This window comes from Mauremys reevesii, linkage group 6 (assembly GCF_016161935.1).
Source record: "Mauremys reevesii isolate NIE-2019 linkage group 6, ASM1616193v1, whole genome shotgun sequence".
Lineage (NCBI taxonomy): Eukaryota > Metazoa > Chordata > Testudines > Geoemydidae > Mauremys > Mauremys reevesii.
In genome coordinates, this window is record NC_052628.1 from 86,525,745 (window position 1) to 86,539,666 (window position 13,922).

The 13,922-nt window shown below is 41.4% G+C and overlaps 2 protein-coding genes across 9 annotated transcripts in view; one reads left to right on the plus strand and one right to left on the minus strand.

Annotated features, from left to right (window-relative positions):
• RMI1 (RecQ mediated genome instability 1) lies at nt 1–7,082 on the minus strand. Of its 5 annotated transcripts, XM_039542871.1 has the most exons (3): nt 6,547–6,684; nt 2,359–2,543; nt 1–2,247 (listed from the first exon to the last, which is right to left on the minus strand). In XM_039542871.1, the coding sequence occupies exons 2-3, from the start codon at nt 2,506–2,508 to the stop codon at nt 649–651; spliced, it is 1,749 nt and encodes a 582-aa protein (XP_039398805.1). In that variant the 5' UTR covers nt 2,509–2,543; nt 6,547–6,684; the 3' UTR covers nt 1–648. The 5 variants fall into 5 exon arrangements, with proteins under 5 accessions (XP_039398805.1, XP_039398804.1, XP_039398803.1 ...); XM_039542870.1 differs by lacking the exon at nt 6,547–6,684 and adding an exon at nt 6,957–7,082 and having other exon boundaries at nt 1–2,543; XM_039542869.1 differs by lacking the exon at nt 6,547–6,684 and adding an exon at nt 6,739–6,867 and having other exon boundaries at nt 1–2,543.
• HNRNPK (heterogeneous nuclear ribonucleoprotein K) overlaps nt 6,761–13,922 on the plus strand; it is a 25,750-nt gene continuing 18,588 nt past the window's right edge. The window contains exons 1-5 of one of the 4 annotated variants that reach the window (XM_039542874.1): nt 6,761–6,897; nt 9,676–9,750; nt 9,854–9,936; nt 10,887–10,984; nt 12,866–12,922. In XM_039542874.1, coding sequence (XP_039398808.1) covers nt 9,888–9,936; nt 10,887–10,984; nt 12,866–12,922 — 204 coding nt within the window. In that variant the 5' untranslated portion in view covers nt 6,761–6,897; nt 9,676–9,750; nt 9,854–9,887. Of the gene's footprint in view, nt 6,898–7,094; nt 7,236–7,463; nt 7,489–9,675; nt 9,751–9,853; nt 9,937–10,886; nt 10,985–12,865; nt 12,923–13,922 lie in introns of those variants that run through there. The other 3 variants (XM_039542876.1, XM_039542873.1, XM_039542875.1) reach the window with 3 other exon arrangements.

The window sequence follows — 13,922 nt, forward strand, 5'->3', positions numbered from 1 at the left end:
TTTTCAGAAGTGTAAAAAGTTATTTATTCCAGTTAGTCTTTGTTTCTCATACTGGACAATAAGAATAAAATAGTCTGTTTTACTTTTGATCATAAACCATTTCTATTCACTTTCAGGTTTTCATGCACTACATAGGAATTTGAGTTACAACTCCTCTGAGTTTTGTCCTGATAGTATGTCCTAATATAGGTATTCTGTATCTTACAAAGGTTCAGTGCCTTGTGATGAAAGCAAATAATTTGATTAGATTTACTTCCAGGACTGGATAGTACTCCCTTGTATAAAACTTCTTAGCAGTGACCCTAGTTCTAATGGTAACTCCACTGAAAAATATGTAAGGATCAGCTGATCAGCACTCGATAAACTTTCAGATAGAAAACTGGTATTCCTCATCCCCAATTAGGAGCAAGGTGGCTTTTGTAAAAATAATTAGATACATGAACATTTTATCAAAACAAGTTTATTTGTAATTTTTATTCAAATATTTTCCCCTTAAAGAATGGCTATTCCCTTCCCCCATCGTCCCTCCCTGACGCTAATAAAAACAAACACAAACCACTGTACTTCTTAATGGAGTTCTCAACTCTTATTTGTTATGCCTTGAATTACATCTTTCCTTAGACTACTTTTTATAGATTTTTCCTCCAACTATTTATCTAAACGTTTCTTCAAGTTTTCTAGATCTACTACATCAACATCTTGTAAAATTAGTACTGTTGCTTTAGACTGAAAGGGATTAAATTCAATAGTCATCAAACAACAAAGATCTATCAGTTCTCTTTGGCATTTCTGTAAACCATCCTTAAGCTTTTGATGTAGAATGGGATCTTTCCTTAATTGTTTCATTTCAGGCACTGAAAATCCAATTAAGCTTGTTAGAATTTCATCAGCAATGTCTACCTCTAGATAAGCAGTACCATCAGAGATTTTTGCCATTATACTCCAGAAGCCACTGCTGCTTGTGAGATTTCCAGTAAGGGTTACAATAAAAGCTTTAACTTTCACTGTTGTAACAGTTTCTGGGGTATCTGCGAGTAGAACAGAAATATATGTAAAAGGTGGGGAATCTAACTCAAGACTTTTGCATTTCTCTGTTGTTCTGTAAGAAAAGGTTTGTACACAATTTTGTTTGTTTATCTCCGAATCAGGTTTTTTAATTGGTCTTTTGTTTAACAATCTGCTGCCAGAAAAACTACAGTTTTTTTGCCTGCTCTTAACTACATCTATTTTATTACATTTCTGTTCAAGAACATTTTCCAAGGAGAAATCATTGGTAAAGCTCTGGGAGTGTTGTACATTATCGTGTAGTGAAAAATTACTTGTACTACTTTCATCACCAACAGACAGTTCTCTCCCACAGGATTTTTCTTTGATAACTGAATCCAATTGACCTCTGCCATCTTTTTCAGACGTATAACTTAGTGAAGATCTAGGCATATGTGAAAATCTTCGTGTAATTATATCTATGGTATTGTTTATGACCGGTGACTGCACTGTCTGAATTTCATCTTGGATCTCCTGTTCTAAAAACAAGTCATCTTCCAATGAGAGGTCATCTAACTCTCCATCAACATACTCCACAGTTGGAACACTTTGTTCTTCATTTGGCCCAGGCAAGAGGATCCCAAATCCCTGTTGTGAGTAGTTTTCATTGCTTGAAAGGAGCAAATGTGTGGCTGTCTTTGAGTTGTTACTTCCGCTACAATATCCACTTTCTAAAGGAATTGCATGATTTATGGTAAATTCGTCATTTTCATCAAGACTTGCTAGAAGCTCTTCATCTGAAGGTCCTAGAGTTTGTCCTAGTTCATCAACAGCTCCTAAAATTCCTTGTTCATGATCACGCTGCTTGACAGGATTAGGGTTCTCAGCTTCTCCAATTAACCTGGCAAGGACTCTTTCCTGAGCATACTCCTCTAGAAGAACATCTACTTCGCCCCCCAACAATTTCACATTTTCTGATTTTAGCAAAAGAACTCCAAGACGATATGCAATGTTACCTTGTATTGTAATTTTTGTACCTGGAGGAAGATTACTATGGAGGACAGGAACGGGTTGGTATTCCATACCCTGAATTTGATGTATTCCATCAGTTAACTGCAGCATGAGCATTCGAGTAGGCTTTGCTTCCCAGGACTTTTGGGGTGCCTGAGTGTTGGCTGTTACTTCTTCATTTACAGTATTTTTCCCTCTTATCTTTTGCAACTGGGAATACGCAGGCTGGCTAACGTCCACCAGTGAATCAATCTGTATGGAATAAAAGCCATTCAATTCTCCTTTTGGACCATCTAAGATGCAATTAGGCAAAACAGGATAGTCCAAATCTCTCAGATCTGTAAGAAGCCACTGCTCAAATACCTGTTTGTTAATTTGAGCTTGAGTTAAATTACAACCATTTTCTTGTTGGATCCAGTTAATACAAGCTTCTAGCCATGTCAGAGGAACTTTAACATGCCACGTAGAAGAAAGCCAGGTTTCCACTTTTCCTGCAACACTAGATGCACTCATTTTCTTTTAAGTTATAGGAAAAATGTATGAATCCCCTGAAAACAAACAAAAAAAAAGTTTATTCTTCAGCCACTTATTAATTTGTATTTTACAGCAGAAATATAGAAAGGTAGCTACTCCACATCTGTGACTAGAGAGAAATAAGGCAAAATGACCACACAGAAACAATTTAAAGAAACTTTAAATAAGGTATAAATGCATTGCTGTAGAACTGGAATTCTAAGACATACATACATATTCAATATTTAAGCGTGGCCTTGATGTAGCCAGCAAATAAACTCTAACTGGCATATATAATCTTAGGGTCTGTCTACACAACCGATATTAATGCGGCTCTGTAGTCGTGGCTCCAGTGCTGGGAGAGAGCTCTCCCAGTGCTGTAATAAAACCACCCATGTGAGAGGAGGCTCTCAGCACTGTAGCACTATCTACACTGCCACTTTGCTGCACCTGAAACTTGCATCACTCGGGGGGAGGGGGGTGTTTTTTCACACCCCTGAGCAAATAAAGTTTTGACACTGTAAGTGGCAGTGTAGACAAGGCCTGAGTATCCAGCTGGTCACCAGAAAGAACTGAGAAAGCGTTGAGATTTTTACCAGGCTGCTCTCCCTGAACTCATCTTGGTGACTCCATCTTTTGTACAGACTTCTGACAAGCCTGCGACTCAAAAACCTTTCTTCTTGCTGGCAGAAAGAACTCCTTCTGTCATCCTCTCATCACCCTCCCACCCTGCCAAACGAAATAATGGAAGCAGGCTGGGAGGTCCCCCTCAGCCTCAGTTTATGGTTGCTTTCTTCCTGACGGAATGGCGCTAGTACCTTCTCTACTTTTGAAGGGAACATGGTCCTTATTTTCACTGCTGCCAGTAGACTTATGCATAAAAGTGACAGGACCCATCTATTCTACAAGCAACTCAGGAGATTTGTGTACAGTTATGGCACAGAGGGTGCCTTAAAAATGCTGCAACTGGATGAAAGCTTTAGAACTAAAGTAGCATCTAGATACATTCAAGTCTTGAGTATTTGTTTCAGGTTCTGGGGCTGTCTGTAAGCAAGGACTGGCCTGAAACCTGAAGCCCCCAAACCTGAAACAAATATTCACCAGCAACCACACACCACGCAACAAAAACACTAACCCAGGAACCTATCCTTGCAACAAAGCCCATTGCCAACTCTGTCCACATATCTATTCAGGGGACACCATCATAGGACCTAATCACATCAACCACACTATCAGAGGCTCGATCACCTGCACATCTACCAATGTGATATATGCCATCATGTGCCAGCAATGCCCCTCTGCCATGTACATTGGCCAAACCAGACAGTCTCTACGTAAAAGAATAAATAGACACAAATCAGACGTCAAGAATTATAACATTCAAAAATCAGTCTGAGAACACTTCAGTCTCCCTGGTCACTCGATTACAGACCTAAAAGTCACAATAATACAATAAAAAAACTGCAAAAACAGACTCCCACGAGAGACTGCTGAATTGGAATTAATTTGCAAACTGGACACCATTAAATTAGGCTTGAATAAAATCGGGGAGTGGATGGGTCATTACACAAAGTAAAACTATTTCCCCATGTTTATTTTTCCCCCCTACTGTTCCTCACACCTTCTTGTCAACTGCTGGAAATGGGCCATTTTGATTACCACTACAAAAAGTTCTCTCTCTCTCTCCTGCTCGTAATAGCTCACCTTAACTGATCACTCTTGTTATAGTGTGTATGGTAACACCTATTGTTTCATGTTCTCTGTGTATATATATCTTCCTACTGTATTTTCCACTGCATGCATCCGATGAAGTGGGTTTTAGCCCATGAAAGCTTATGCTCAAATAAATTTGTTAGTCTGTAAGGTGCCACAAGTACTCCTGTTCTTTTTGCTGATACAGACTAACACGGCTGCTATTCTGAAATTTCTCCTCTGTGAAATTCTAAATTATATGCAGCAAAGAGTCCTGTGGCACCTTATAGACCAGGGGTAGGCAACCTATGGTATGTGTGCCAAACGCGGCACGCAAGCTGATTTTCAATGGCACTCACACTGCCCAGCTGCTGGCCATTGGTCCGGGGGGCTCTGCATTTTAATTTAATTTTAAATGAAGCTTCTTAAATAATTTTAAAACCTTATTTACTTTACATACAATAGTTTAGTTATATATTATAGACTTTACAAAGAGACCTTCTAAAAATGTTAAAATGTATTACCGGCACGTGAAACCTTAAGTTAGAGCGAATAAATGAAGACTCAGCACACCACTTCTGAAAGGTTGCCGATCCCTGTTATGGACTAACAGACGTATTGGAGCATGAGCTTTTGTGGGTGAATGCCCAATGCATGTAGTGGATAGTTCCAGTCTGTTAGTCTATAAGGTGCCACAGGACTCTTTGCTGCTTTTACAGATCCAGACTAACATGGCTGCCCCTCTGATACTCTAAATTATATCTTGGTCTCAGAGTAGCAGCCGTTAGGTGTTTGTCTCTGTCTGAGGGATTGGGGCAAATGCGGTTGTATCTTAGAGCTTGGTTGTAGACAATGGATTGTGTGGTGTATCCTGGATGGAAGCTGGAGGCATGTAGGTAAGTATAGCAGTCAGTAGGTGATATATGCCATCATGGGTCAGCAATGCCCCTCTGCCATGTATACTGGCCAAACTGGACAGTCTCTACGCAAAAGAATAAACAGACATAAATCTGACATCAGGAATCATAACATTCAAAAACCCAGTAGGAGAACACTTCAACCTCTCTGGCCATTCAGTAACAGATTGAAAGGTGGCAATTTTGCAACAGAAAAGCTTTAAAAACAGACTCCAATGAGAAACTGCTGAACTTGAATTGATATGCAAACTGGATACAATCAATTTAGGTTTAAACAGAGACTGGGAATGGCTGAGCCATTACACACATTGAATCTATTTCCCCATGTTGAGTATCCTCATAGCTTCTTGTCAAACTGTCTTAAATGGGCTATCTTGATTATCACTACAAAAGTTTTTTTGCTGACAACAGTTCATCTTAATTAATTAGCCTCTTAGAGTTGATTGGGCAACTCCCACCTTTTCATGGGGGTGTGTGTGTGTCCTCACTATATGTTCCATTCTATGCATCCAATGAAGTGGGCTGTAGCCCACGAAAGCTTATGCTCAAATAAATTTGTTAGGGCTTGGCTACACTTACAAATTTGCAGCGCTGCAGCAGGGTGTGAAAACACACCCTCTGCAGCGCTGCAAATTGCCCTAGCGCCAGTGTAGTCCCAGCCCCCCAGCGCTGGAGCGCGCGCCCAGCGCTGTCCCCCATTCCCACAGGGAAGTGGAGGACGACAGCGCTGGGAGAGTTTCTCCCAGCTTGATTACTTGATTATACACGCGCTGCTGCCGCGCCGCGGCAGCAGCGCTTTGAAAAAAAAATCTAGCCAAAGTCTCTAACATGCCACAAGTACTCCTGTTCTTTTTATATATTAGTCTGTGGCAAAAGCCAACCTGGCCTAAACTTCTGTCTGAATCAGTCACATTGCAGGGCAAGCAGACTTCGCACTCCCCTAAGTGAAAAGAAAGTAGTGTGTTCACATATTTATGGGCCTGGTCATCTTGTGCAAGCAGGGGGGCCATTGACTTCAGTACGATTACAATGGGACGGATTGTTTTGTTACCAGGAGTTTTGCTGCCTGAGGCTTTGCATTTGTAAATTATTTTTACCGTTCGTATTGCAGTGGCTCCTGCATTGGTGAGTGCCCCATAGACAGAAGGCAAAGCAGGCCCTGCCGCAAAAGCAGTGGATTTAGCTGCTTTCCAAACAAGAGCAGCCACTGGTGCCACCCAGACACGCGGCTGAGCGCATTAACACCATCACCACACCGCTGCGGCGCTCGAACCGGTTGAGAGCGCAGGCGCCATAGCCTCTAGGCTGAGCCCGGCTGCAAGGTGCTGTGAGTGTCACGGCCACGGCAGTGGGGCTGGAGGAGTTAGAGGAGAACGCGCTCAGTAGACCCCCCCACCAACCCCGTCTCGCGGGGAGCGGCCCCACTTACCCGCTCCCGGGCGGGGCAGCGGGCCAGGCATGGGCAACAGAGACCACTCCTCCCACCCCTCACACCGCACGCGCGCACTGTCTGGATGCGCAGGGCTAAGCGTGCTCCGTAGTCTCCCCCACACCACGAGCCTAAAACCTAACGGTCATTTAGAGCCGGGAACTGCACTGCCAAGCGCGCGCGACTTTGAACCTCGCGAGAGCTTCGCCCATCTCGGAGACGGACGAGGGAGGCGGGGTTTTCACAAACGCCATTTTCTCTCCACACGACGGAGGTCGCTCTTGCTTCCCTTACACCACCCCGCCGCTTCGTGTTGCTGCCATAGCCTGTATCGTGACTCCTGCCTGTCAGGTAAAGGGTGTCCGACATGCCGGTGCGATGCGGCGCGACCGGAGAATAAAGCCGGGCACCTTTCTTATGGTTTTCGGGCCCAAATAGATTTGCGTAGCTACCACGGAGGGCGGGGCTAAGTGGGAACCGCCTTTAGCCGCGATGGGCAGCTCTCCTAACCAATAGAGCTGTGACGTGCCATCTTGGGTTGTAGGCTGAGCCAATAGGCTGAAAGTTCTCTGTGTGTGCGCGTTGGTGGTGGGGGCTGCTCCTTCCCACACCCCTTTCTCTCTCACACTCGAGTTGGTGGGGCAGGCGGCTGGTGCGTTGCTGCCGGGGACCAGAGAGCGCGCAGCGCGGTAAGACGCAGCCAGGAGAGGCCGGATCTGGAGGGAGGGGGACGTCGCAGCGCGTGGGATTCCTCCTCCCGCTATAAACGAAGCCGGGCCCCGTTTGCGCCAATCCGTCTCATGACACAGCAATGTGGGCGGCCTGGTTGTAAGTGGGCCTTAGCCTACACTTTCAGGCTGCCAGCTTCCTTCCCGCACCAGGGCACTGCCTCCTTCGCAGGGGGGGCAGAAGTCTCCCCCTTCGCTGGGGTGGGTTGAGTAGGTCAGTGCCTGGAGGGATTGTAGCCCCCCTCAGTGTCTCCCCCTCCCACCGCAGTCGGCCATGGCGGATGGGGAAGCGTTGGTCTCTGCGGGGTAGTTTTGCTAACGGTGTGGGGGACTGGCTGTTGTGGGATCAGGGCGCGCAGTCGGGGAGAGGTGTCTAATCTGCGCGGCGGCCCGTGACCCAGGCAGGGCCTGTGTGGGTTTCTGTGGGATCAGGGTTGGGTCTCGGTTCCCACAGGGCGATCATGGCCGCGGGGGGCTCATTTCTCGCTGAGAGGCCTTTGTCCGTTACGGGCAGGCCGTGATGCGAGGGCTCCCAGGAGCCTCTTTTGTGTCCGCCTGGCAGCCAAGGGGTAGGCCTCCGTGTGACCGCGTGGTGGTGGCTTTTCCGCTCCCGGCTCCGCCTAGCAGCGCGTAGGCGCCATTACAGCGGCCGCCATTTCTTCTCCCTGGTCTGCCGCCGGGAAAGAGAGACGATCCGGAGGTTTTGGGTGGGAGAAGAAGAGATTATATAACTCGGCCGGTCGGCCTCTTCCTCCCCCTCTGAGTGCGACGCGGCCCCCGGGCGGCTTAGGCTGGGTGGCTCAGCCAGCGAGGGAGCGGGAGCGGGACGGCCATCTCAGAGCCGACACCGGGAGCGGCCGAGTCCTGCGGCGGGGCTGCTCGCTTCTCAGACAGCGAGTCTCCCGCTTGTTGGGCAGGTGGGGTGGCGGCCGACCCCCCCTCCCGCATCGTGCGGGTGTTGTAGCCAATCTCCGCTAGCTCCTCCCGTCCCGATGCGCAAAGAGATTACACTTGCACAGGGCAAGTTGTCGGCTCTTTAATCTGCCTTCCACTGCTCTAATGAATATCGGGTCTTGTACAGTGTTTATGGCTTGCTACTTTATTCGTATAATGCTTTTGGATCGCCACTTTCTAGCCTAGCACTATAGCCAGCGTGAATTAGCCACACACCACTCCCGTTTGGGAGCATTCCAGCCGCCTCTGAGCAGCTCAGTAAATATGGGGCGTATCAATGGCTACGTTTATGGGCTTTCCTAATGGTATTAGTAGCATTGTAAATAAAGCTCGGAAATGTCAGGGTTACATCCCCAAGGGCATCTATTCACAATAAATTTGAACTTTCTGGAGAGCTTCAAGGCGAGAATACCAAGAATTCTAAACCAGCATGGAGTGTTTGTTAGCCTAGCAAACTTATTTTTTGACATGTTTAGTTGAAATGTGGATTTAAATAATACTATGCAAATCTATCGTTAATAGGATTTCAGACAATGCAATTTTTGAACATTCTTATGCAGACTTACACAAGCAGGCAAATGGATAGTTTACACTTGAATGCATTCAGCTCTCCTTCTAATGTTTGATAGCAATTGTATATGTATACATAATACGCTTATACAGTGCAGTGCTTTTAGTAAAGTTAACCTATCTAAGTTTACAGGTTGATCTTTTATCATTCTAAAGACTCATTGCTGATGTTGCAGTTAAAAGCCCTATTAAAAACAAGTTGATGTGGCTAATACATTGTTACTGGGTTTTGTAATTGTACTTGAGTACTCTCCTATTTACAGATAGACTGTGGAAACCCCTCAAAATAAGATTTGCATAAGTCTGAAGTGCAAGTGTTAGTGTACTGTGTGTAATAAGGATTGATTTGGCTCATTTAATTTTAGAATTTGAAGTTCCCATTTGTTGAGCAAAAGCTGTGAATACTGAAATACTGCTAAACATAATCTGAAAATTATGAGCAAATGCAAACCAGTATTTCAATAACTACATTTTAACTGGAAGTAGGAAAAATCAGTTGTTGGCCTGTTTATGTTAAGGCCTCATGCTGTCTGAGTTCTAAAGAAAAACTAGATAATAGCATTTACAGTGAAAGCTCAATGCATCAACTTCAAGACTGTAACTGTAAATCAGTGGTTCTCAAACTGTTGTACTGGTGACCCCTTTCAAATAGCAAACCTCTGAGTGTGACCCTCCCCCCTTTATAAAAAGCACCTTTAAATATATTTAATACCATTATAAATGCTGGCTGCAAAGCAGGGTTTGGGGTGGAGGCTGACAACTCGCAACCACCCCATGTAATAACCTCGCGACCCCCCCTGAGGGGTCCGGACTCCTAGTTTGAGAGTCCCTACTGTAAATGAACAAGACTAAAACTAATGTATGTTGGTTTTCATAGGCTACTGAAGCAATAGGCTGTTGGTTTTGATCCCGCCCAGAACACTTCAGATTTGCTCAGCAAGGATATATAATCGTAAGTTCTAGAAGCAGTTGTCTCTTTGTTCCTTTTAGCAAGATGCACAGTTTGATTTTTTTCTGTAAAGAGTACTTGTGCTAGCCTTTTTATTCTTTGACAGGTTCCATTTACCAGTCTAAAAATAAAAGGTAGTGATGGAGACTGAACAGCAAGAGGAGACCTTTACCAACACAGAGACAAATGGTAAGTTCTATAAAAAGAATATATGCTTTTAAATACTTTAGAAGGCTTAAATTGTTAAATGACTAATTGCATCACAAATTCAATAACTTAGATGTACTGAATGTTTGCAAGACAGTAGGTAGTAGTACCTCTTATGCATTGACTATGACACTTTCGAATTTCTTAATGGTCCAATAACATTACATTTTGAATTTTGATTCAGTGCTGTAACTGTTTATACACGCATGCTAATCAAATAAGTGTCAACACTAAGGATTTAAAAATTGTTTCGTTATCCATCCATTATTTAGCTTGTATTTGTATTCAACAGAAGCAAGTACTAGTCAGCATCATTATTGCAGCTTTTATTTGCTTAGTATTTTGCATAAAAAGAACTACAGATAGTATGCATTGCTTACTCAGGATCTTCTAATCAGTGGTAAAATTCAAAACAGCAGCAATAATTCAGTTTTCATAGTAATTGACGCCAGCTTGTAAAGAGAATATTTGAATTTTTCCATTGCAAATTATTCCAGTAGTACTCAGCAATAGGGTAAACTGTTTTCAACTTTTTGGATATGTTAGTGTTAATCTTGTGAGAATTTTGTAAATTCTAAAACATTCTTGTGATGACTCTAGTGCTATCTTAATAAATTGTGAGTCCTAAATTTCATGAAAGCGACAAACCCCCAACATCTTGGTTTAAACTGTACTTCATAGATTTTAAATTATTGCAATATTAAGGTCATTCTGTAAGAATCTTAATTACCACAGTTCTTGTATTGGAATTGTAAATTATTTTGTTACAAATGTTCAGTATATTCAGCTTATGGATTTGACATTGGTATCCGCTTAATCAGACAGAAAGTTTAATTAGGAACATAGATGGGTGTGGTCGAAGTGCATACATTTTGAATATGGCATAGAGAAAGGTAAATGAGTGTTTGCATTCCTTCCCTATGAAACTATAGGAAAACGTCCTGCAGAAGATATGGAAGAAGAACAGGCTTTCAAAAGATCTCGCAACACTGATGAAATGGTAGAACTGCGCATCCTGCTTCAGAGCAAAGTAATATACTTGAAATATATTGCCCCTTTAAAGTCTGGTGTAGCAATTATGTAGACAATCATAGCAAAGCATATAATCTTGGTGCTTGAGTTTCTAGTTGAAGGTTTATAAACAAAAATGTAAAGAAAATCTTTATTTTTCACTCTGCTGAGAGAACTAATCTGCAGTGTTGTAGCAGAAATAGCAACACTGTGTAGTTCATCTTTTAAAATAGTCAAATGAAACTTGACTGGTGTGGAATATTGAATGTGGTGACAGGGTGTTGCAGATAAAAAGTGATTTTTTTTTTTAATGTAATTTTACAAGGATTAGTCCTTAGTGATTTTTAAGGTCTCACATTTTAAGCCAGTAACCAAGAAGTTAGCCTGCACTTTAGTTGTTATTGTTTATTTCCTGGACTTGATCTAAAAATGGGTTATTTGAACCCAAATGCCATTCATTAACCTCAGATAATAAGGCTGTAAGGGGAACAGTGTTCAATTGGGATCATGAACTTAAATATGGGGGAGGAAATTATGCCTGTGAATTTTGATAACTCTAGTTTTCAACAGTGCAATTTTTGACGTCACCCTCATAGTAAACAGACAGCAGTGTGGAAGAATACATAGGTAGCTCCTTAATGGATGTACATTTTTATATGTCAGTTTACTCTAGTTTAGGATTTACCCCCACTGTGTCTATTTTTATCTGCGACACTGAGACAGAAGGTGATAATCTTGCTTTGTCTAACTCCTTGGTTCTCTCAGAAATTGCCCTACAGTCATCAAAATTTGGGCACAGCTTGGTTTTGTATTTTGCTGAAGTAAAGTACAGTATTCTATAGTTGGGGTTTTTAGTGTTGGGATTTATGTTTCTTTAACTGTACGTGGTATTCCTAGAAGAGGGGTTACATAAATTGTTGCAGAACAAGTTGACATGTTCAGTATAATATTTGAAGAACCCACTGCATAGTAATCAAGAGATTTTAATACACCAGTCAGTGTAACAGCCTAGTTTGATACATTTATTTGCAAGCTGAACATCTACCAATTTTATAGACTGCTGCAAATTTATTCTGCTAATCAAAAACTTGAAATGCAGACTTACTCAGAAAAGTGACTGTCTAAATTGGCATCAACTTACTCAACAAACCTCTATATGTATTCAATTATACCTACTCTATTTTAGTTGAAGTAAGATTTTTACCGTTATTAACTTTTCACAACATGGTGGATTCTAAATGTGAACTGGATTGTTTTTTGGCTTGTAAATAAATCGAATAAATCCAAATTGCAGGGCCTCTTCGACTCCATTCTCTTCATATCATAACTTGGGTTGTACCTTGCAAGAAGGCAGTAGAGTTGCATAGGTGTAATGAAGGGCAACACTTGGACTGTAGACCCTTTATTACAAGTAGTGGTCAAGGAGCATTGTACAATCTAAAAGGCAAGTTTATAGTGCTGGCAATTAAGAGGATAAATCTCTTATAAACTGAGCAGATTTAATCTGAAAGCCATTGACCTACACAAGAAATGTGGAACCTCATAATGCCTTTTTTCTCCAATGTCACTTTTCAGAGGTGAATTATATTTTGATATTGTAGTGATGCAGACCGAAACACTCAGACATATAAAGTTAACGTGGAAACTTTATTTGATTGCAAAATTTTGCTTTTTCTTAATTGAGCATTAGCAGCTCTGTCAGCCTTTTTTCAGTTTGCAGAGCTCATCTCAATTTCTTCACCATCATTTAATTTGAACCCTTTTTAAAAAAAAAAAGTCTTTAAAGGCATCCTAAAATCAACCTGATGGGGGGGAAAAAATGTCACTTTTGAATTTACTTCTCTTTGGGGAAAAAATAAAATTCGCATTGGCATTGTGTAATTTTTGAATATTTTTTCAGAATGCTGGAGCAGTGATTGGAAAAGGTGGCAAAAATATTAAGGCACTTCGTACAGACGTGAGTATTTGAGAGTTCGAACTAATTTAACGATTCTTTCAGAACACTGCATTTAAACCTGATTACATGCATTTCTAGAAATTGAGAATCAGTTGTAGACCTCAATAGTCTAGTTACAAGCCATTTGTAATGACTGTTAGAATAGATAACCTCAAGGTTTTTGAGTTTATATTGTAATTAAAACCCAGATTGAGTTATGTTGGAGGAGGTTTGTATTAAACCTCTTTGCGTTTTAACAGGATTCCACTAAATTATACACTTCAAGTGAGTTAACATCTTAATTAGAAATATTGACAGAGCTTAAAACCCTTAATTGCACCATTTCCCATATGTGTGAATCAATTATAGTATTACTGAAAACCATTGCAGGTGGCTGGCTTAACCCAATGATAGATGAATATTTTTAAACTTCCTTTTTTTAAAACTGTCCATCTGTTCTTACTTTAACAGCTTGCACATGAAGCACAAAGACATTAATGTTAAGAAGATTGCATGATTTAAATATGGGTATAGAACAGCATAGAAACATTTTATTCTGTAACTTGGAAGATTTTAAATGATCATGATTTATCTACTATTCACATTTTATAGTGGGTTGACTCTTGTGATTAGACACATGTTCAATATAAATGTTCTATAAAATGTTTATAAAACTTGGCAACACTTAAAAAGAAAATTCGTTAGTTTACACTCTTGTTCTTGACATCAGGTATGGTTTCAGCAGTTTTTCTTTCTTGAAAGACACTTTTTGTTAAACACAGTATTTGGTAGTATATCATTTCACAGTTATCAGATTTGTCTACATTTTTCATTAGATTGTTTAAATTTTAAATATGTAAACTGGACTTGTAAAAATTGTGCTTAGAAGTTCATAAACAGCAACTAGAATTGAAAATGGTCAGGAATCATATGTACATTAACTGACTTCTTTGGCAGCTAGTGTTTTTATTAAAGGAAAAAACAAATCCAGATATTGTATATAATTATCTGGAATACTGAC

What these genes read in the sequence shown, in the direction of transcription:
- RMI1 (XM_039542870.1), bottom strand. Translation starts at nt 2,508, where the DNA reads ATGAGTGCATCTAGTGTTGCAGGAAAAGTGGAAACCTGGCTTTCTTCT.